At 25.9% G+C, this 25,645-nt stretch overlaps 1 protein-coding gene across 2 annotated transcripts; it reads right to left on the bottom strand.

Moving 5' to 3' along the window:
* Positions 1 to 604: 604 nt before the first annotated feature.
* Positions 605 to 17,091, bottom strand: LOC114129253 (guanine nucleotide-binding protein subunit gamma-e). Of its 2 annotated transcripts, XM_050203433.1 has the most exons (4): positions 16,878 to 17,091; positions 16,364 to 16,426; positions 10,525 to 10,804; positions 605 to 2,132 (listed from the first exon to the last, which is right to left on the bottom strand). In XM_050203433.1, the coding sequence occupies exons 3-4, from the start codon at positions 10,635 to 10,637 to the stop codon at positions 2,027 to 2,029; spliced, it is 219 nt and encodes a 72-aa protein (XP_050059390.1). In that variant the 5' UTR covers positions 10,638 to 10,804; positions 16,364 to 16,426; positions 16,878 to 17,091; the 3' UTR covers positions 605 to 2,026. The 2 variants fall into 2 exon arrangements, with proteins under 2 accessions (XP_050059390.1, XP_027849728.1); XM_027993927.2 differs by lacking the exon at positions 16,364 to 16,426.
* Between the last annotated feature and the right edge of the window lie 8,554 nt (positions 17,092 to 25,645).

Raw genomic sequence — 25,645 nt, 5'->3', positions numbered from 1 at the left:
GTATGGTGTGTGTATATTCTTAATTTCAGTGTGTCCTTAATACATTAAGGATTAGGAATTATGATAATGCCACTCTTTTTAGTACCTATTATTACCTTTTTATATTACTTAGTTACGAGAAGTGGCTATCATTACAAAATAATTTTCTATCAGAATTCATTCTCAAAGTTAAATATTGAAGGGTTTTTACTATGCTGAACCATGATGATAGTTTTTAAAATGTTGGAAAAAACATGTTCTTTCAAAATCAACACATTTGAGTTGTTCAGATTCTAAAAATTAAATGATCATTAATTTTTTAAAACAATAATGATACAAATAGTAAAGATTTTGATTTTTTTTTAAAGTTTAGTATTTTGAATAATATATAAATAATTAGTGTAAATTATATATAAGTATTTTTGAAAAATTGACCAATAAAATATAGTCATATGATATATATTATGTGCATTGTAATGCTCATTTATTGTATGTGCATACCTGTTGAAAACCCATCGTGCACTGTCAGCATAAGTTTGTAATAACACACGTGTGTGCAGGTTGACAAACTGAAATACTTTAAACAAAAAAAGATGACGACAACAAAACAAAACTGAAAATCGAAAATCGATCAAAAACATCTATATTTCATATTTATATTTACAGACATTTTTGGCAATATAATATAATAATTATAATAGTAAAATCGAAATAATGTTTTCTAAAAATTAAATCAATTGCTGAATCGTTGTTATTTTTATTTCTCGTTAATACAGAACAATATAATATAATAGTGTTATGTTCACTTTGCAGTGAATATATATGTATATATACATTATACATCGCTTCGTTCAATCGTTGTTACATGTAAAATATTTAATATATAATGCACATAACATACGCACGTATTACGAATGACATAATACGCATTAATATAATATATTATTGTATATAGTGACGACAAAAAAATAAAACAACGTTTTTGTTATAGATACTAAATATTAAACTTATAACGTAATTGGTGCCCATAAATATTACCAGAAAATACTACATTAAAAACAAAAAAAAAAAAAAAATCAAAATTAATTATAGTAAACTAAAATTTTATTTTAACACTCCGATTTATACAAATATTAGACAGGCTTACCTTTTTTTTTTTTTTTTTAAAAAAAATGTATAAAATCTCATAGAAATGTCACGACGTAAAATTTCATTTTAATTAAGCTCGGATGGGGGAGGGATTAGGATATATTTCGGATAAGACATTAACTGTGTATATTATTATTATTAAAGTAACCGCGGTGGACCTTACAGGTTTATTGCAATATGGATTACAAAAAGAAGTGGCCGACATTTTACGGTGATTGTTGATGCTTAGCTATAGATTATTTAATTAATAAAAGTATAATACATGTATAATATAGTATTTAATATTTATAAATATTTATAATTATAATAATATATAGGTTTATGAGATATAAATAATATACCTGAGATGGACTTAATTACAGTGACTAGAATAATAATATGACTAAAGGAAAAAAATCATACAATATAAGATATAATTTAAAAATTAAGAAAGAAAAACAAAAAAAAAAAAACAAGACAAAGATGTATTCATTGTTTAAGTACTCACACAGAAATTGATAACATTAAGGCGCGCACGCATCCTATCTACCATATTTATTATCGACCTACCTAATTAATTAAATTATTATACTTGAAACCAAAACTATTAATTTTTATATTTTATTGAGCTTATATAATTACCCTTAAAATACTCGTTTTTATGTTATAATTTTTTTTTTTAAATTTTTATTAAAAATGTATTTTTATAATTCAAAATAAAACAAAAAAATACATAATATTGGAAATGTTACAATTATTGTTTATATTTTTTATAAAATAAAAAATAAATGATTGCGTTAATAAAATGTAAAGAAAATGTAAGTTTGACCGGATCCAATGCCGACAGGGCAGCGCGGTACGGCTGTGTGGGCGGCGGCGGCGACAACGGCGCCGAGTTGAGTGTGTAAAAAAAAATCGTTCACATTATAACACACTTCCCTTTTTCCGCCCAAGGGTTGTTCTTTTTGTCTGGAGCGTGGATTAATGGATCGGTTTTTTCGTTTTCCTCGACAAATTCTCTCATCCTGCGAACAGTTAAAATAAATAAAATAAATTGAATTCCAATATTTATGATGTAATTATTTATTATTTACTATAGGTACCTATACAAATTTAAAAATAAAAGCATGTCATAACCTTTGTCATCGCGCGTGCCGGCGTTGTATACATTTACTTATACGATAACACTAACATGTGATATTTAATGCGTTTGGTAAATCTTTTACCCAGATATATTTTTTAACCATATTTTCTTAGTTTGACTTTCATTTTTCCTAAAACTTTTTTTCTTTTCAGTATTATTCATTAGTAATTCATAAGCTGCACCAGGATTTTCTTTTTAATAGTATTATATTTTAAATGTATTATACTGTATACCTGAGTATCTAATTTAATATATTATAATATAACATAATAACTCAATAATAATTAATAAATAAATTCATCAAAGAATTTTTATCTCATTTAAAAATCGATTGCAGATTGTTTTGAATATAAAAATAATTATTTGATCAATAGACCTTTGGTTAACTATATAATAGATACGAATCAAACGAAAATTAATACATTAATTGGTGATATAATTGAAAAATAACATAAAGTTAAATTTTAAAATGTCAATTTAACGGTAATATTATTCTATATAGGTACCCACTAGTAGTCAAATTATTATTTTATAAGGAATTTTATTAAAATATATGAGTAGGTATCATTACATTTAAATATTAACAAACTGAACCTAACTTATGAGGAACTCAATGATTTTCGTATTCAGCCATTTGGGTGTGGTGAAACAAACTAACCGAAACATTGACAGAATAAATTATGATTTAATAGATCGTTAAAATGCTGTATAGGTTTCGTTCATAATATTAATGTAACAAAGCACACTTTGTAATATAACATGAATAATATCCATAAATATAGGATTTTATATAATACGAGTCGTAATTATTGTTGTATAGTATTTGGTTATATAATTTACTATAGAAATGAAACGTTTGTAGTAAATTTGTACTTTGTACGGAACTATAAAACGGGAAAGAGGGAGACAAAGATAGAGCGAGAGAGTGAGCGTTAGTCAAAAAAAGTTGTACATTCTCAAATGCGCTTCTGTTTTTTTTTTTTTAATGATAGAGTAGTAAATAGTAAGTAATTATTATTCATTGGTATAATGTTTACTTTTAAAATGTAGTTTTTATTTTGTAAGGGTTATATACTTATATATTTGAGATTCTAAACAATTAGCAATTAGTTCAATTAGGTAATTAATTATTCGATGTATGGTGAAGTTGTACACTTATATCATTTGAAATATTTCATGCTTGCATAAATTATTATAATATATACAGAGTTCTATACTAATCTATAAGAAAATAGTTAGTGTTTTGACAATAATCATAAATTTACATTTGAACTATAAATTATTTATTTATTTAAATACTTTGAATGTTTGTAAAAAATTATGTGTAAGTTTATACACTATCTTCATAATCAATAATTTCAAAAATTAAAAATCAAAACTTTTTAAGTAACCATAAAATAATGACACTTATTATAGATGTATGGATATGAATGTAGGTATATACGTTATTCAACCATCTATCGCTAATTATTTAATTTACTCGACTGTAACTGAATAGATAAATTATAAGATAAATGCTACGATACAAATAATATACATAACACATAATATAATTGGCACTATTAAATAAAAATTTAAAAAGTTTATTGCGGTCGTACTTTTTACAATGATCAGCTAATAATAATAATATTTATTAATGAAAATAAATACCAATTACATAATAATTAGTTTAGACTATTCAAAGTAAAGCAGTGTAAAATAAATTTAAATTTTGAATTAAATTTTCTATGGAAATATTACATACTGAAGTGTATATAACATAAAATATTTTGAATTAATAAAATATTGATTTATTTCTGGAATGAGTTTGGTTCAATTAAAAATTTAATCACTCAAAAAGTTTAGGACAGTAAATAATATTACATAATAATAAAAATTAAAATTAAAAAAAAAAACGATTGAATAGAAAAATATTAAGGGTTAGAATTATTGAGTTTATTTCATTAGTCGTATAATATACGAAAATTATCAGTTATTTTTTATATGCATAATATGTAACTAATATTTATGATCTATATAAATATTATAAATAAAAAAAAAATAAAAATCTGATAAACTGAATGGCATATTAATACATATAGACCAAACCGCTGGGTCTAGACATTTTGATTTTTTCCACAGAGGTTCCTTATAATATAATGTAGATCAATAATAATAAATAATGTTTTGTTATTTCAACTCCTAAATCTTGAATAGTAGTGTTTAAGTAAGTAATTTTATCAGTGTTTTGCTGTCAAACCACTTATTTTATCGCCAAGGTTTTTATTTGTAATTCATAGATAACTCCGCGGAGCTAATTTTAAGTAAATTTTTTATAGATCGAACTTCCATAATCATTATATCTCCATAAAATTGAATGATTTAATAGGAATACTTCCGTGGAAACAATTTTCTATAGAATCGACGATATTATGACCGTATAAAAAATCTATATTGTTTACATTTTTTTTTTCATTTTTCTTCGAGGAGGTACTTAAACCTAAACTAATTATTTCAAAAGTTACATTTAAACAAAAATGTATCAAACACTGTATCCAATTCACCACAAGGTGATTATGCACCATATATTGATTATGCGTGTGATATCACACGAACACGAACACAGACTCCATGAATTGAGTTATACTTAAATTGAAGTACATTGGATGCCGTATATTATTTATACTTTTAAATTTTTTTCTAGACTTATTCATGTTCAATACATCCAGTATTTTTGTTTAACGTATTTCACTATTCTACAACAATGTTTTAAAAAATTGTTTTATCAAATAATTACAGTGGTATAAATAATGTTAGAGTTCTTTTGTAAATTTTTATATAGATAAACAGACACAGAAGTTTCAGACATTAGATAAAGTGAGCTATATGAAAAAAATGAATAATATCAAAAAACAAAGAAAAATTTGAGAAATAAACGAAAACGTATAGACTATCATCGTGACAAGAAATCAAAGAAATAAAAATTAGTGAATGAAAAAACAGATGAACCTGAATATTTAGGTTTTGGTGGTATGACAGAAAAATATTAATACTGTAATGTTTCGTTTTTTAAAAATGAAAATGATATATCTGCAAATATTTGCAGTCATGTGGATACAGTTTTGAAAAACTTTAATTATTCATTATATGATGTGAAAAAACTATAATATATTATTTAGTATTTACACATGACTACCTAATTATAAATTGAATTTCCAAGATGTAAAAGTTGAAGGAATCAGATTTTAGTGAATTTTTTAAGATAAATCAATTGGAAATGTTGTACTTGATGCGGCATTATAGTTATTAGTTATTACTATAGGTATTATTGTTCTATGTTTAACTTCTATTTATATTATCATGCGTAGACTTAGAAATTTATATCTCAGGAAAAAAATTTGAAGGGAGTGATGAATGAAGCTATCAAGGGACCGAGATTTTTGTTATATTATATATACAGTATACATACACACGTTATTTTTATATAATAATGCTGATAATATAATTCAGCCCTAATACATTATATTATAGCCTAATATTTCTCGTTATGTGGAGAATAATAATATAAAGATATGTATAAGTTTAAGTATTTAGGTCTGAGATGTACAATATATCATAATCTATAGAGTTTATTATAAGTTATACTATTACGATTTACATTAGTGAGTAAATCTTTTTAAGGTTTAGCAGATCAAAATCAAAACAACCACAATATTTCCATAATGACATCCAGCATGGGTTTGTGTGAGCGAAGATATCTTTTATCTGCCATCCTTATATTTTTTATTGTACTTATTTTCAATAGGATGGTTGTATTGAGAAGAAATAATGACAACGATTATTACGCACGTATTCACATAATGTTTGTTTATGCGTGAAAATGCTTAACATAAATTACTGAAATAATAATATTATACTTTTCGTTGGTGAGATAATGTATTTTTAATCATTATTATTGTGACTATATACATAGTATTGTATCCTCGTGTATGCACACGGAGACGTATCGTCGAAAATCATTGTAGTATAAGTATAATGGCTTTTCATTCTGGTTGAATTTTATCGTAACTCTTGGCACTGGTAAGATAATTGAGCTGCTCTACGTATCATATCATATTATTATAATTCCATAGATAAAGTAAGTAAAAAATAAATTACCCAGAAATAGTGCAATATCTAAGTTCTTGCTCATCCTTTATTTTCAGTTTATGGCATCTCTTCACTAGCGTTAACACTTAACAGTTATAACTTACAGCACTGCTATTATATTATTATATAGGCACCGATTACTATTGAAATCTACAACTTAAATACATAAGCAGGATATTTCATAGTCATTGTTCATGATATAAATAATCTATATATTATAATGATGCTTCTTTAAGTAGGTAATATAATACACATAAATATACGAGATATTATCATCAGTATTATACATATTATTCAGCGTTAGGTATACTTTATATGCTTACTCTATCTCGGATTACTTGAATTAGAATAATAACTATTAAATACTATGCGCATGTGTAACGTGGAGTCACATATATTATATTGTTATTGTTTGTTTACTATACCTATGACTATTTTGTGTATTCATATTAGAGATTGGGAATATTGTGTATAAGTTTAATTAGTACCTACAATAGGTTTTACAAATACGTTAAATATGTTAGATATAAAAAAGTATATTTTTATATTAAAATTCGATCAATAAATTCAACATGTAGGTATTATAGTGAATTGTGTTTTAATATAATATTTTCTAATTTTTTAATCAAATTAGAAACATTACATCATATTTATATACCTACTCGTTTTATCACGAAAACTATTATTACTATTTTTTTTTTAACTTTATAGAAATCATCATTATTTTATTACACATTTAGATTATACAGACTACATAAATTTAACATATAATTTTAATTAATAGTTAGTGCATAGATTAAGTAGTTTTTATTCAATTAACAGCATTCGAAAAACATCTGCATTCAGATTTTGCTACGTAGGTATTTAATTATTATATATTTATATACCTTTAATAATTAATACATTGATTTGAAAGTGTATAAATGGAATAGTGTTTTTACACAATGTACGCTCATAATTATCAATCATATATATATTATATATCATCATATTAATAATATAGGCATATATATTATAAATAATTACTTGTTTATGAACATGGTTGGTATAAAGTTCTATTGGTATAAAAAAACCAAATTTGTATGTGTCACGGAAGTGAGTTTTTATTAAACAACAGTACTTATAACACAGTTACTAATTTGAAACATATTCAACGTACATATAACAATATGATGACAAGTATTTTAAGTGACATTTAAAAATCATACGAACTCAACAGTTTATGTACTTTGTATATTATACTTGATGGCTGTGTTAGTGTGTCACATTACCACTTACTCGTGCACACATCACATAATATAATAATATGTAAGTAATATGTTATAACTTATAGCCTATAATCGTAGAATAATAATATTACTTTTATATTACTTAGTTCTATCATAATATCTAACTGAATGCCCATGGATCATTTTATAATTTTATTATTAAATTTAAAAAAAATATATACAAAAATATTTTTTTCCTTTGTTAAATATTTTATAATAATAATAACACGTGTTTCTCATACAGGGGTGAAGGTTTGGCTAGAGTAGTGGAGTATCGCTCTATTAATAACTTACTAGTTTTGTAGTATCTTAAGCCATACATTCTACAACATATCACATGTTGTGCTATTACCTACAATATTAAATATTAAGTAAGAAATTGTACGTTGTTTAAGAAAAGACACAACGAAAACGTCTAGAATTTAATACTGTGCTAATTAAATAGGAATTCAAATGAATTTCCACAAGGAGAAAAAATATAAATGATGATTTAAACTTCAAATTGCTTCATCATGTACTTGTGTCTTTTAAATATAATACAAGAAGTTTCATTAAAACTAAAATATATATTATTTGAAAAAAACATGTTCTATCTTGAAAGGGATTTTAAATTATTGAATATTATTTTATAATCAAAACATGTAGTCTATAAATATTTAAATAAAATTAATTACAATTTTTACAAAAATCAAATGAATCGGCTATATAAATGTGTGTATTTTAAATAGATTGAAAACTATAGAGTTTTTAATCAAATTAAGTTAAAATTTGATTGGACTTATAATAATATTTATGGTTAAAGAATATAGACGAAAATTGCATTACACTGTAAAAAGTAAAAATATATTTCAAAAAGGCTGTAAAAATAATTTCTATCTGATTCTGATTCTAATAATGTTTTTCTTCGGTATTTATGTATATCAACAACGTACATTATTTTCTTTAAAGAATCTAACTTATTATTTTAGAATTGAACAAGAATACTACACAATATAGATACTGTATAGTATCTTTATTAACAACAATTATATTATAATAAAAATTCATTTTTGTGCATAATATTATATTATATTTATAGTCGTACGTTGTTAATTTGAAATATTTGAAGAAATATAAAATTAGTAAAATACTTTGAAATCAACTATGTAATCCATTTGAATCTCAATGTTTAAACTCTTATAGGTAACATATTATTTACAGAATATTGTTGACTTATGTAACCTACTTAGTGAGCCAACAAAAAATGATATAATATACATATACGTATTTATTCAATAAAATTTATATTTACATTATTTTTTTGAATATTTATTATTTAAAGTTTATTGTATGTATAATTTATTTTATCTCTATTGGTTTTAGTTTATTATAGCTTATACAATATTATACTAGTACAAATTATAACTGTAATAACATAAAAAAAATGTGTGTAGCATATTATCTATTCTGGAGATCAGAAAACAGTTTGGTTAATAAATAAATGGGTAGGTAACAGGTTACTCACGAAGGGCCTATTTTTTTTATGCAAAATATCATAATACCCGATATTATAATTTCAAATGTGATATTTAGAATATATAAGTAGTATAAACCCTGTACAAATGGGCGAAGGAGAGGGATTACCGAATCCTATACGATTACGTGTCCTCACCCCAAGTATACGACAACAGTGCGTGAACATATGCATAATAAATTATAATATTTAACCACAGCTATATCATATATACATCTGCTGCTTATATTACTGCGTGCCGTGTATATATATATATATATATGTTAAAGTAACACTAGTACTTATAAATAATTATTAAAAAATTATAATTATAATCGTATATATTATATAGACGGGAATGTGACAGTAAACATGCGTGCACAGTGCAGTTGTAGTAGACGGAATCGTTGCATAATAACAATGTAAGTACGTGCGTTGTACGCGTAATGCGTTTTGAAACAAAAAAAAAAAAAGCTATGAGGAATACTGAGGTTTACCATTTATCTATCATATTTTATTAAAAAATATATATATATATATATCGTAAAACGGTGTAGCCGGCTTATGTTTGAACTGCAGCGTGGTGATCGCGGGAAACGGCCGCAGGTGAATGAGAGAAAAAAAAAATGCTACCACCGCCGCCGTGGAAACCGTCGCCGTCGACGGGGCGCGCGAAAAGTATATGCATCGCCGCCGCCGTCTTGCCCGTACGCATCGGCAACTGTCGCGGACGGACCCGGCGAAATCGAGAGACGAGAGGCGTCGTCGGCGTTAACGACGCGGCCGAACGTTATCAATTTGTAACAATGTATTTTGTCATGGGCGGTAATCCGTGCAACGCATACGCGTATACATATATACATATTACGAAGGGAGATAATATTATTGTACTCGAGGTTGTGAGAAGGTTTTTTTAAACGCTCGTACGGCGACAATAAGCTAAGGTAGGTTTGGACGGAAACGCTTTCGACGGATCGCCGCAAACCGTCGGTGACAATAATAATAATAATAATATGTGCGGCGAAAAACAAAACTTAATACTACCTATAATATCTTATATATATATATATATATATATATATATATATATTATCGTGTACTGTTCCGCGTTTGTTATCGTACCACTCGGACTAAATCATATATATATATATTAAGTCGTTATATCATATTATTATACTTTAGTATTAAGTATTAGGTATACTAAATTCGCACACCGTCATAAAATAATTGTTGTAATAATTAATGAAACGCGTTATTGCAACAACTACGATATTACAATATATCACATATTATATTGTATATTATTATGTTATCGTGTAAATCGTATACTATACATACAGAGATGTACACAATGTTATAATATTATGCGTTTTGGGTGTACTCACGCCTGTATGCTCCTGGATAGCGGCCATCGGTCCATTGTGGACTGGTAGCGCATGTTTTCGATCTGTTTCTTGAGCGCGTCCCGGTCCATCGCTGAAAGCACACTGGGGTCCATGACTCGGCCGCCGCCGCCGCCGCCGCTGCCGGCGCCCGCGTACGGTGTAGTCGCCGCCGCCGCCGCCGCGGTATATACGTATATACGGTGACCTTATACCGCGGTAGTCGCAGACGCCGCCGCTGCCGTCGACCAGCGCCGCTTGTTCGTCCGTCCGTCCGTCGGGCCTGCGAAAAACGCACGCGCACACGGTTTAGTACACATCGCATACGAAGTAGACGCGCGCGCGCGCGCGCGCCCGCTCCCTCCAGCCGCGACCGACGCCGCCTCCCCCCGACACGCGCTCGCCCCCGCGCCGTTATTCCCCACCACAGCGCGCCCGGCACGATATCGATTATTATCAGAGCCGAAAACGCGCGCGACAGACATTGCTCTGTGGCACGGTGTGTTTGCGTGAACACGGTGGCCCACGAGCACCCACGCCGCCGCCACTCGCCCACCGGCCCCGACCATTGACTAACCGCGCGGCAACACCGCCACCCCGCCCCGCTCGGTTTTCTCGCCACTGTTTTTACACCTATATGCGTATTATATACATATATTATTATTATTATTATAATATATTATATTTACAGAAAGGTGGTGCCCACCCTGTGCTGCTTTCATCCCTCTCCGTCCGACAACCCCCCCGGGACCCCGCCGCCGTCGCGTACAATAGACGTGTTACGGATAGATGGGCATATTCGCGGGGCGGGAGCGAAGGAGTATTAAAAAAACGTTATTTCGAGTGTAATAATGACGATATATAATATTGTGAGTACACAGCCATCGTGCGGCATGACGTTCGGAAACCGGATATTGATATGATATACGAAATGTAGATATACATTATCGATACGAGACGGTAGTATATACCTGTTGGCCGTTACAGTATTATTATATATTGTCGGGCGTACGGTTTTTGGCACGCGGAGAGCGAAAAAATAGATATTTTTTTGACATTTATACTTTTACCGTATATTAGTATTCTCTCTGCACGGTGTACGACACAAAGGGGATAAGCACTGCGGAGAGATGGATTTTTTTTCACTCGATTTTTGTCACGGGTCGAAAAGCGTATACACCACCCGCGTGCTACGCGTGTTAAATCTCTTCTTAGCCGTCGCCGATTGTCTAACGAACGAATACTTATTTCGTTGCGACGTCAACTACAATACGCATTCTCACCTCATTTCAGCCATTTCACCCTACTCGGATATGGTTTTCACTTGACTTATTATGTTAATTTATTCAAGTGGTATTAATTGGTATTATTTTTACAATTCAATTGGTGATAGTCAACAATTATGTCGAGATCGAGTAGGTACCTGTACAACGGTGGATTCAACAGTGGTCTCATAATAATGGTATTTCCTGTTCTTCGCTCTATACCTAGGTATATTTTGTTATATAATGGATACATCGGGCAAAATCTGTCTTAATAATATTAAAATTTAATAATGATGTTAAGAAAATGTATAATATGTCATACGTCTACAGTAATAGATTTATCAATTAAGTTCATTTAATAGGTACATATTATTATATTACTAGCGATATTTATAATTTTATTCGTGCTGCTTGTATTGAAAATTAGTTTTAAGTTATATATGTCCAATGTAGGTATTTAATATTTTTATAATTAAACTATTAATAGCTACATTTAGAATTGGCTAATTTCATAATTTTTTAGTATTCATAAAAGGTTAGGTGTATGACCTATTATAAGTATGTATACCTCCTATAAAGAGTAAAGATATTTTACGCTCACAATGTATACAAATTACACACAAAATGTGAAGAACAATATTAATTTATTGATTAAATATTTAAACGACTTAGATATAACACAGTTCAGTGATTAAATCTATCTCCGTTGATAAAGAGTAGGTAATTTTTTTTATCGTTTGGGTTAATATTCTTTTTAATCACGTAACTAATATTAAAAGTGTACCTTAACATTTTTACTCCCGAATTAAATGATTAATTATCAAGCATTTTGGGTGCATTTAATTTATGTGTTTAAAAATTTAATATTATATAATATATTATTTTAAAAGTGTAGCCTCAATAGAATTCTTAACGTCGTTTTAATTAATTGTTTCAATGAATGATATTTATTCAATAATTCTTATCTAAGATACCTATATCCAATTTAACATTAATCTGATAAATCATTAAAAAATTAATTTTAAAATTATACAGGTTTCTTATTTTTTATTATCCACTTAAATAATTAAGGAAGATTGAAAGCATATTTTATATTATGAAACATTTAAATTTAAATTAATCGTGTAAAATTATGACATTAAAAATATTATAAATAATGTAATCTTAAAATATCAAATGGATTATGTTTTATAAGTATTATGACTTAAATTCTAAATAACTAATGATTAATGAATACATGTGATGTTTTTTTAATGTAATTTTAAAACTATAAATCTTTATTAAATAATAATATAAAACAATAAACATAATTATACCATTTCTAAGTATGAATAAATCATACAATTTATAATTTTTCAAGTTACTATTTAAGATTTAATGAGGATCGATAAATGTTTGGTTTTATAATGGTATTTATTTTTATTTTTTATTGTATGTGTTGTGTTTTTGGAGTAATAAAAATACTTCAATTTTTATGATGTCTGCTAGCAAATTATATCTAATTGGCACTCTAAGGGATCAAAAGTAAACAATTTTTAAAAAACTTAGGAAAACCTTAAAAAAAAAAAAAAATAATAATACAGAAAAAGAAAAATATTTACGAAATACGAGTTTAAGTTAGAAATTAGAATTGGTTTTATTATTTTGTTGTAATTTAGAAAACAAATAATAATTGTAGTCAGTAGTTTTTAACAAATATTAATACTAGAATAAAGCTACTGTCATTATGTATGTACCTATATAATTATTATATTAATGTATTTTTAGTGCACTAACTAATTTTCAAAACATTTTTGATTTTTTGTAATATTGATTGATATTTGAAATTTTCGACTGTTTTAGTTTTTTTTTTATAGTTAAACTACCTATGATAAAATATTTGTGTTGAGTTAATAAGCTTAACGATTTAATAACAGTTTCCTCAGATTTTTTTTTTTATATAAGAAATATATTTATAAATGTAATATATAAAAATTATAAAAATAATAAGCATTTAAACATTAAAGTCTTACTTTTTACGAGATTTATCAAAAATTGATAAAATCTTGTAGCGTCGAGGCTTGAAAAATTAATATATGTTTTTTCCACTAAAATTATAATACAGTTTAGCGTAAATGGTAGACATATTTAACGATATCTATAATAATTTTTTTGATATGTGACTATTGGTTTTATATGTTATAACATATTATTATACAATGTATGATTATTATTAAATATACATTTTTTGAAAAATTAAATAGTGTGGACTCTGGTACACACGCCTTATTACAATGTTACAAACAAATAAAATATTCTTGTCAGATAGATGTTTATTTATTAGTATTATAACTTGTAACATTGGATTATCTAATTAAATTATTAGAACAATAATCTCATAAAATTAATCGTGTAGTTGGATTCCACTAATGCGTGATTGATTATATAGATGAGGGTAAATACGAATTTTTCGTTGTTTTTAAGTTTTAATATTTTATTTGATGGTTGTATTGAGGTTTAATTTTTGTATACAAAACAATAATATTTACTCCGAAAAAATCTTGTCTATTATTATGAATAGACAATTAAAGGTATATGTTTAAATGTAATAAGTTATAGTGTCATTATATGATATAGATATTTATCGTATTTACGTTAATTTGGAGAAACCAACCACATAATTAAAATAAGAAAAAAGGTGATGTAAATCTGTAGTAGAGTAAGTGTCAAAAGTACATCATAGTCATTGAGTACCTATGCATGGTTTGCTAGTACCTATAATATTTCTTTGAATATTAAGTTGTTAAAGGTAATAATTGTATAAAATATTAACTTTAAATGATTTTTAAATGTGGTGTGGATGAATTCTATAACTTTAAGTTTAAATTATTATAAAAAATTATAATCATGCACCTCTGAAAAACATTTTTAATTAGGATATAAACAATTTTGTATTACATTTTCAAACTTTTTAGATTAACATTTTTGTTATGTATAAACCGTAAACAAAGTAGAAAATTTAAAATGTTTAAAATACATAATACAAAACGAGAGTCCCAATTATATCCCATTTGCTTGTGGAGTCCTAAAAGTAACGCTTTTATAGAAAAAATATATAAATGAAATCAGAAAAAAAAACCAATTAAAAATAAACTAACTATAAAAAAATTTAAACATTGAGAGATTCTATGATTAAATGGTATTTTCCAAGCATACGAAATTAATATTTATACTTGATTACATTTTATTTTATTTATTCAATATGCATTATTATATAGTTAATTAATTATTTTATCAATAGTAACCAGTAAGTATAGGTCTACATTTGAAAAATACATAAGCATTTAGTTAAATGAGATTAAATTAAGGTTTCTTGAAATTGTTGACGCACTACTTAGTTGTAAAAAAAAAAAGAAACAAGAAAACAAATCGTTCAGCAGCTGCTCAAATATTTGCTTAAAATAGCTTATTAGTTTAGTATGATGATAGTTTTTTTTTATGAGTTAAGGTATTATTTAATTGATTGACTACAAATTGGTTCCTATAAGTAGTCTCCATAAATACAACATACATATGAAATGGTCCCGATGAACTTTAATTTTTATATTAAAATATTAAATACTTAAAATTTAACACTCAATTTCAATCACAGTTGAAAAATGATAGTACATTAAATAGTTTTACGGGTTAACACTTCTGTGTTGCTACAAGTATAAGTGATAAAATAATAAACTATAAAGTTATTTTTCAGTAATAAAATAGGTAATAGGTAATTGTAGACTAATCAAATAAAAAAATGTGTAATAAAAAAAAATAATATGGGATACATTAAATTTTACAACATCCAGTTATTACTTTTTTAGGTATCTTTTTCAGTTCAATAATTTTTGGGTAGAATACAATTCTGAATTAAGTTTTTTACTGAACGATTTGCAAAGATATTTAATTTGTTGTAAGTAGATGAAAAATCTAATTTTTAAATTTTCAGTAAACAGATTTTAATAAAATTAGTTATTAACTATTTGTATAATTATACGCATGGAACCAATTCTTATACTTTATCTCGTCCCTGGAATTTGATATTTCTGTGACGCTAATCTAGTATTCTCTCTAAAATTTTAAATGAACTTTATTAAATGAATATTTATATTTTACAACGAAAACCTTATTTCGTAGTTAGGTAGTCAAAGGCAAAATGCCTGACTCGGAAGTATTAATAAAGTTTACCAGCTGTTTCTAATACAGAATGCATATATGTATTATATTTGTAATAATTAAGGTTTATGTTATTTTTTGGTAATTGGTAATACAATTATTTGATTTAGATGGCAATTAGTCATCACTAATTACCAAGAAACTGAAAGTTTCTAGTTAAATTATATCATGTATATAGAATATTACTGTGCTTTCGGTAATTATCGATATCCCATAACCATTGATAATTACTGCTAATAATTATTAAATCGTTAATCACTATTATAATTTATGTCAATTCTAAAGAAGGTTACATATTTATTTACGGTTTTTTTTTTTTTTAAATGCAGAATTAATTACCCGGAAGATTTTACTCGGTACACGAACTAAGCTTATTTTCTTACTTATTTATATTGTTTGCTCGTGTTTGACAGAGAATGAATGATACATTTTGTTTTTTTCTCAATCTAAAAAAAATCAAGTTTTTGGTTTGAGTATTCAAAAGTTATAATACTACATTATTACCTTTACCTACCTATAGGCTACATTGTGTGTTTTATTTTTGTATTTTAAAAAAGTTGTTATCGTTAAAGTATATCAAAATACGGTTTAAGTTTTAAATATCGTCTCTATTATTATACAAAACACGCGTTTTTAAAATGAAATTTGCATTATGGTTCAAACAAGAACATCAATCGTATGTAATATTAAAATAAATATTGATCTATAATCATTATGTACGTACAATATATAAATAAATGTATTATATTGTATTTGTCTAGTAAATGAAAAAAAAAAATTCAGATCTAAGAAGAGTTTTGACATATTTTCTCTTAAGACATCGTGTGAGCCTATGTATTATTTATAGATATACTGAATATATCCATTATTAGAAATATATGTTAAGTATATTTTTACTTGTAAACGTAGTAATAATTCGACTTGAAAGTCGGCAGCACGACAAATTCTGTACGACGACGTTGCAGGTCCAACGACGGTGATATGTGGCCGTCGGCGATGTATGGTTCGTTACCTTTAACGGAGGTGCACTACGATTTCGGTACCTATATGTACTGACATGAGCCTTCGCTGCCGTGTTGTAGTAAAATGCGTAAGTATACGGTGTTCGCGGTATAGTGTATCGAAAAAAAAAATACCCAGGAAATAATAATGGTATTGTTATTATTTACTTATGCGTCACAAGCGAAATCCAATTAGAAAAAATAAAATCATTAAGTATTAAGTATGGTATATAATAATAATAATATATATAATTGAGTGTGAGAAGGCGGAGGTGGAAAGCGTACAAAAGAAACGAACGGCCGAACAACCGACGACGGTCGATACTATCCTCACGACTTATTCTACAATAATAATATAATATACGACCGTGTGCACTATACTATTCTATATATACTGTTATACTCGGAATATCGAATATTGACACGAGAAGCCCTACCCTTGTCGTCGTCGTCATCGTAGGTACTCGACTATGGTTGTGTAACATATTTAATAAACAATATGCGGTCGTCGACTACCAACTGGCAACTATACAACTAGGTTGTTTTTTTTTTTTTTTATTCGCTGTCGACAAAATGTCTAACCACGCTAGTCTGGCGACGTCGGAACTATAAGACTACGTTACATAATATGATTTATAATATAATTTTGTTACTTGTTAGTAGTTATCAGAGAGACGAACGTTATGTTGACATTTAGGTGGAAATTCGGCAAATTTCCTCCTACCCGTACCTTCAAAGCTTGCTTATTTTGTTTACGGTATTACACATGCTATTAAGAATAGTTATTTATATTAATATCAACGTATTATAGGTATTTTATAATATTTGCATATTTCTATTTGTATATTTAGAATTTTTGTACATTTTTATTGGATGTAATAAAACATGGCAAAATATTAATAAGCCATAACATAAATAAGTTTCAATTATAGCAAATTTAAATTATTAAAAATCAATAATTATTCATAGTAAAATGTATTATGTTTGTATTTTCTGGTGTAAATAAGAGTATTGATGCTTAATGAAGTTAAAAGAATAAATACTCATCTCATATTTGAAGAGAACTTTAAAAGCTTATTCTTGAGATCTTTTTTTTTTTGAATGTAGTGGGGACAATAGATCCCTTAAAGTCACCTGCCCCCAATTTATAACAATGTGCTCCTATGAAATTGGATACACAATCGTTTTAAAATTGCTGCACTTGACCGTCATCAACTACAGTCGAAGAATGTGACGGGAAGAGAGGACAGCGTCGCACCACTGTACCCCACTCCCTCGTCGATCTGCAGTCACAACATTTTTCTCTGAAAAGTCTCTGTCTCTATAGAATAAAATATATGCAGTATGTAAACGTAACGTAGTACACTAGTACACATAGTAGTAAAATAATGTATAGTAATAGAATACCCTTGTGCATCGTAATACGATTTTGTTATTCTGACTATATTATGTCAAGGATAATATAGTTTTGAACGATGAAAAATGAGAATATTATTACTATAAAAATGACGACCACAAACAATAGTAGAATAAGCAGATGGATACACATTTTGTTTATAAACAGTATTTAAAGTATTTGCTATTCTCAATCATTGTTACATTTATGGATAACAGATATATTTTTTTTAAATACATCTCATACTAAACAGTAGTTTGGTTTTTTTTTTATGGATAAGGGCTGGTCTATAGATGCATATGGTCTGGTATCTAGATGATTACAAGCCGGTGCTTTAATGAATATGGATTTTTTTCTAGCTACGTGAGCCGGTAAAATATTTTGACCTCCTCTCAAAAATGACTCAACTGTCGTAGATTTGAATTTTTTTTATTGATTTAAATAATGTACTTCCTTAATCAATGATAAAATATTAAACATTAAAACATAATTTATAAATTTCAGTTACAAAAATGTCCAATAAATAAATTAAGCGGACTATTAGATGGGCACCATATCAAAGTAAAAGCATTAATAAATCATATTATCGAAATAAAAAAAAAAAGGTAGGAAATGGGTACTACTCCTCTGTACATTAGGGGTAGAGTAAGTTACTATTAAAGGTGTGCTAAATTTGAGTTCAATGATATATTATTTTATACGAAAAACGATTCTGAGAGGAAACGGTCAGTCAGAATAATGTCAGACTATATTACAAAATATATTTCATGATATGGGTTTTTGATATTATAGTTATTAAAGTCATTTATTATACTTTTAATATTACGTTAGGTTGATATAATTTTTTCTAAAAATATTTTATTTATTATTATACTTATTATTAATTATTATAATAACGTTTCTACGAATAATGTTTTTAAATTATAACAAAATAATTAAAAACTTTATTTATCTTTAAACAAGTAATTTCGTTCAAATTTTAAGTTTAAGCTCCAACTTAAAATGGCTAATAAAAAATAATCATCAACATTTATTTTTAAATTTTATGGTTCCAGTCATACACAACTTATAAGAAATCTTATATTACATTTTCAAAACTCAAATATAAAATGAAAAGTTTCTATGAATTTTTAACTACAAATTAGATTGCAATTTTGACGAATTTTGTCAGTTTTAATTTAAAATAAGTAAAAAAAAAATATTAAACCCAAATATTTTTAATATTTTTATACGAATAAAATTTATATGGAGTTTATTATTAAGCTTTCAAGAATTTGATAAGGCAAATAATTTATAAAAAAATTTAAAAATTTGGCATATTTATAAATAGGTAGTTCAAAATAAGTTAACATTTTTGAATATTTTATCATAAAAGAAAATAATGATAAAACGTTTTGCAAATATTTCAAGTATCTACAGTTATTTGTTTTTGAATTACAATAAAAAACAAAAATCGTTTGGAAAGAAATACTTATTACTTATTATACAGGTAAAAATTTAATGTCGCAAAAATTTGAATTTGAAATACTCATAAAAATCGAATTTGGTTTTCTGGCACAATTTTTTTTATGGGTTTAAAAACTTAAAAAGAATCTTGTATTTAATTTTAATAGCTATCGACAGATTTTTGTTATATAATATTTTTAACTACAAAATTATTTTTGAAATTTTTACGAATTTTGTAAAAAATTAAAATTTAAAAGCTTATACGAATATATCGTGATTATACAAATTAAAGTTTTTAATTGATAAATTCAAAGCTTATGAGACGCTTTGTACTAAAATTTCAATCATTTTTACCCATTTATAATTTTCCTATTTTCAATTATAAAAAAAGATCAAAATAAAAATAAATTTAAAATTTCAATTGTTTATAAAAAAATAGTTAAAAAATTATATTATAAATAGAAAATGATAATGTAAATACTAACCATTTAAAGTGGTTATGATTATTTGTTTTTAAATTATAATAAATCAATCTAGTCAAAATCTAGTTTAGCGCAAAAATACTCTTTTTTCTTAATGTTTTGTATGTTTTTACTGATTATAAAAATAAGAACTGAGCATTTTTAATTATAAAGTACAAATTAAATTAGATTTTTTTATCCAAAACCACCCTCAAAGTTGAAAATTGGAAGCATTTATCGAAAACTTGGTGTGCTTGTACAAGAAAAAAGTACATCATTTAATCATTGTAAAATCAATACGTTTAAAGCTCCGCTCAAAATCTGAAAAAGAATTGAACAAACAATTTGAACGGTTTTGAACAATTATATTATTTAACATGAAAAAATATTGTTGTAAGTACATTGATTTAGCAATTATTGTGAACTTTTAATGGGATTAGACATCGACCGGTCTCAACGAGTTTAAATAATGTAATATACCTCTATTCAATATTTCTATACAACAGTATGAGTGTAAGTATTATAGTATTGAGGTGCATAATATGAATAATTAAATATATTATAATATATAATATTAATAATAACTATTACATTATTTTGTTGATACTGTATACTATTATTATGTGCCCACACAATGCTATTCTTATGATTTGTGAAACCCTGTGAAATTTATAAATTCTAGGCTTCCAACACCCAGCCACCACTAATCCACCATAGAGCTTAATACTTTATAGTTTATAGCTTTATAAAATACGTATATCATAAAATTTGTAATCAAATTTAAGGCGCTTAGTTGTAAGTATTCGAGAAAGTAGAAAAATCGATTTTACGTAAATATTGTGAAAAATAATAGGTTTTATTGTATAGTTTAATGGTTAGCCAATTTATAATCCTTATTCGATGATTCTGTAGAAAAAATGTTGTTTACAATTTGATAGCTTATAATTATTTTTAAAAAGAATATTTCGTATTTTAGAAATATCAGTATTATATTTCAGAATTTAAGACATTTTTTTGTGTTATGCAACATTACGATAGTAAAAATATAAATAAATAAATAAATAAAAATAAAGGTATAAAACTTAATATTCTAGATATGTCGTTGCGAACCATAGAACATGTGTTAAGTATGGTAACTTATAAGTTATAACAGAATAAAGTAAAAAATAATATTTGAAACATAAATAAATACCATATTAACGGAAATTCTATTGCATCGAAGAACGTTAATGCGTTGCTAAAACAAGTAAAAACGAAAACGAATACTGTAATAATAAAAGAGTTCTGTGTTTGCTTGTGTCAATATTATTCGTTCGGTCGTAAACAGCAAAATAAGTTTGATGAATGTAGACTTTATAAATTATAGTTTATTTCCGCTCTGTTTACCTGTTACCACGTTTATTCCAACGTGTTAAGACTGTTAAGAGAGGTTTTTGAAATGATTTAAAAATAAATTATAGTATAAAAACTATTCTCACATTATGGATTTTTATCACCATTTGGTTCACTGTATTAGGCTATAATTGTATAAAAATAGGATAGTATTATTATTATTATTATTATTATATAATATAATTGGATTATTATAATCAATCTATTTGCAGATTGAATTTCTTTATTTAATCGTGTCTTGAGAGTTATGAGTAACAGACAGAGTATTGTTAAACATCCTCTATAATACGTACATTCCTGAACAATTTTAATTTTATAACGAATAGTTAAATTGAAAATTTCTTTTTAAGTTGTTTATTTGAAATGTATAGTAATGTTGTAAAATAACAAATGTAATTTGTAAAAGTTTATAAATATTTAAAAATATACGTTAATTAAATACAAAAATATGGTTCTCTATAATATATTATATATTATAATGTCACTATAGTTTGATGAAACTTTGAAATAATGTAATTATGGGATTTTTTTGACTAAGTTCTAAAAGTTTAGACATAGAAACCTAATCTAAATTTTCAAATAATTCAATTAAGTATGGTTATCTAATATTACTATAATAATAGAATTTATCAACAATATATCAGTAACCATGGTAACGAATATTGAGTGGATGGACGTACGAAGCTTAGAAATAGTATAAAACTAAAAGGAAATTAAAACCTACACAAAATGAAAATTTAAAACTTCCTCTGTGTCATTATTCTATTAAAATAAATATCGATATATTCTGTATAATATGTTAACCAATTATGCACAATTTTTTATGCACACAGTTTTATAAAATATTTTTATAGTCACTGTTTGCATATTTTACCTACCCACCGATAAAAATGAACTATTTATTTATGATACATAGAAAATAAATATTAAATTTTTCAAATAATAAAAATTAGAAATATTATTGTATTTATATGTATAAATTAAGTATAGATAAAAAAACAATCTGTCAATGATCTCCTACGAAAAATAGCTGCTATATAATATCAGTAAAAACAAAATGATGCTCTATAATATTTTAATTATACAATAAACATAACTCACCAAGTCATTTTGTCTTTTGGTTTATGGACGACATGCTGCGCCATACCTAATAATCAATTAGAAAATCAGCTTTATAAGCAAATTTCTAATTTATTTTATTATTCATTTTCATTTTCAGCTTGATTCGGCTACACGCCACACATGCGGAGGAAGGTTTATGGTGTAAAACATTTCAAAATATATTGCGTTTTTATGTCGTTATTTTCACATTGACATTTTATAAATGTATATGTATTACTACTTCTATTCAACTCACATCGTAGTTGTTCATTTATCTTGACTTTTTGCACTCTATACTTACGTATAGCTGGTACTATACATGCACAGTACACAACAAAATAAATATGATTACCTATAGAAGGTTATTTTTAGATTTATTTATCCTTGTGCAAGGCAATTTTTTTATCATGAAAACCTTTCATTATTTCAAAAACTATTACAATTTTTGAAAATATTTCTATCTTATAATTCATTTAGGTAATATTTTCATCGCTATAATATTTTAAGATTTTTACTTTTTTAATTTCGTATTTCGAAGAATATTTTGATGAACATTTCAATAAATAAAAATCAATATTTGGACTAATAGTTATAAGAGTTATAAAATATAACTATTTTAAGTATTTAAAATATTGGTTAGGGAAGTGAGTGGTATTGAGTATTCTAAAATGTTTGCCTAATACTCCACTCACCAAAACTTAAAATATTTATAACTAATCATCTGAATTTTATACATAAAATATTTTGAAAAATATTCTACTTTAGAGTATAAAATAAGAAATTAAAAAAATTGCAATCACAAAAAATATTTTAAAATGTTTATTTAATAATGTATATTTAGACTGTAAATTGTATAAAGAAATTTTTTCAAAAATGTTAGTAGTTTTTGAAATAATAAGTGGTTTATACTAAAAAAATCACTATATTTTTTATGACGTATAACTTATTAATTTTAAAAGACTATGGTTATTCGTTTTTAGTTTTTACTGTGTATAAAATAATGTTACTATAATATAATAATAGTAGTATAATGATGTAATATAATATTACAACATTATAAGTACAGTTTAATGTTTAAAAAGAAAATTTTCTTTTTTTGGTAGCATATTTTATCAAATCAAACTCTTAATATTATATTACGTATGATAATATTAATTATTTTGATGCATTTAATAATGATCACACGGCGATATGGATAGGCATTTTAGGTACAGTGGTGTATGGATTTCTTTGTCTGGTATTATGTATTAAAGATTATGTTAATTTACAACAATAAATTAAAAGTTCATTAAAAAAATTAATCATAATAATATTAACATGGATATTAAAATATAATATTCTATGGAATAAATCCAATTTATGGATATTAAGCAAAAAAATTACTAGGTAGTAATAAGTGTTATTTTATCATGAAAAAAATATTGTAATTAAATATAATATTTATTTAATATTATATGGATAGTGTCTCAAATGATATTCATAATCAGCATGATTTTAGTTAAATAATGATGAATGACAAGATTTAACTGAATAGATTCTAATAATAAATGCAAACTATTACCAACACAGAATCAGTTACGAAATTCTAAAATAAATGTACATCCAATATTATTTTTGTGCCATTATGCACGATATGAATAATTACTTAAAAACTGTTTTGATAGTTTGTACCGAATTCAATAATCATAAAATCGTATTTCATTTTATTTCAATAATGTTGATTTTCAGTTTAAATTTTTCATACTTGATGTAATTGTAATACATAATATTATGTCTTTTTTTATACATCCTTAAGTTTTTTATTTTTTTTTTTAAATAATATGTAACTATAAATATGATGACAATAATTAATGTGAATATAATATATGCCATTACACACTTTATAACAGTTAATTGTTTACAGTATTTTACAAATATAAATTATGGATTTAAATTAGATTTCATGCTTCATAACATATGATAAATAAAACCTTTTATTTTACTTTTTATACTATTTTTTGCCTATTATCAATTGGTATAGTTTAAAATGTACAAGTGCATGTTAAAATATTTGATTATTTTAAATTTTAATGAATATTATAGATTTTACTATGAATTGATATACTTGAACCGAAATACACAGAGCTTTGAAGTAAGTAATTCGTTTGATTGAACAGTTAGCAGAATTAATCCAGATTGAATGGTTTTGACTCTCCTCACTATCTAATTAGACAATAAAATCATCAAAAGATAGATGAAGAAACAATTATTAACTAAAAGTATATTCTGCATATTATTCACTGTCCCGTAACGATAATAGTGCACCAAATATTAGTTATTATCTTCACTCGACCGCTTTGACACGATTTTGTGAACACAGAAAAGTGACCTGTAGCTATATTATTTTGTATTATAAAATCATCACTTTGATGCTATTGAGTTACCTCTCTTCTCTTGTGAATGTATGTGCCAATCGTTGTTTTTTTTGGGAAACTATATTATACGTTTGTATGTTGATTTTTTTTGTTCAGAACTTCGTTTTGTACATAAAATACGTACCTGCGTGTATAAACCATTTGCACAAACAAAAAAAAAATATTTTTTTTTCATTTAATAATTTATTTTGTGCTATTTAATGTTCGAATTCACGAGTAATAGAATAGTTAAAAAAAAATAAAAAATATTATCTGGTAAGCTATAACAATATTAAATGTTAAAATATGATAGTTAAAAAGTATGATCCCTGGATAATTACAATATAGTAGATATTATAATAGTGATCTTTAGACTTTTTTAGTATTACAAAGGAAAAACACAGTATAAATAATTTAGTATTTGTATAACTCTTTTAAGATTAAATATTTTAATTATTTAAATAACAGATGTAAA

This window comes from Aphis gossypii, chromosome 3 (genome assembly GCF_020184175.1).
Source record: "Aphis gossypii isolate Hap1 chromosome 3, ASM2018417v2, whole genome shotgun sequence".
Taxonomy (NCBI): domain Eukaryota; kingdom Metazoa; phylum Arthropoda; class Insecta; order Hemiptera; family Aphididae; genus Aphis; species Aphis gossypii.
Note: the sequence above shows the minus strand (reverse complement) of the source record. Positions and strands in the feature narration are given on the sequence as shown.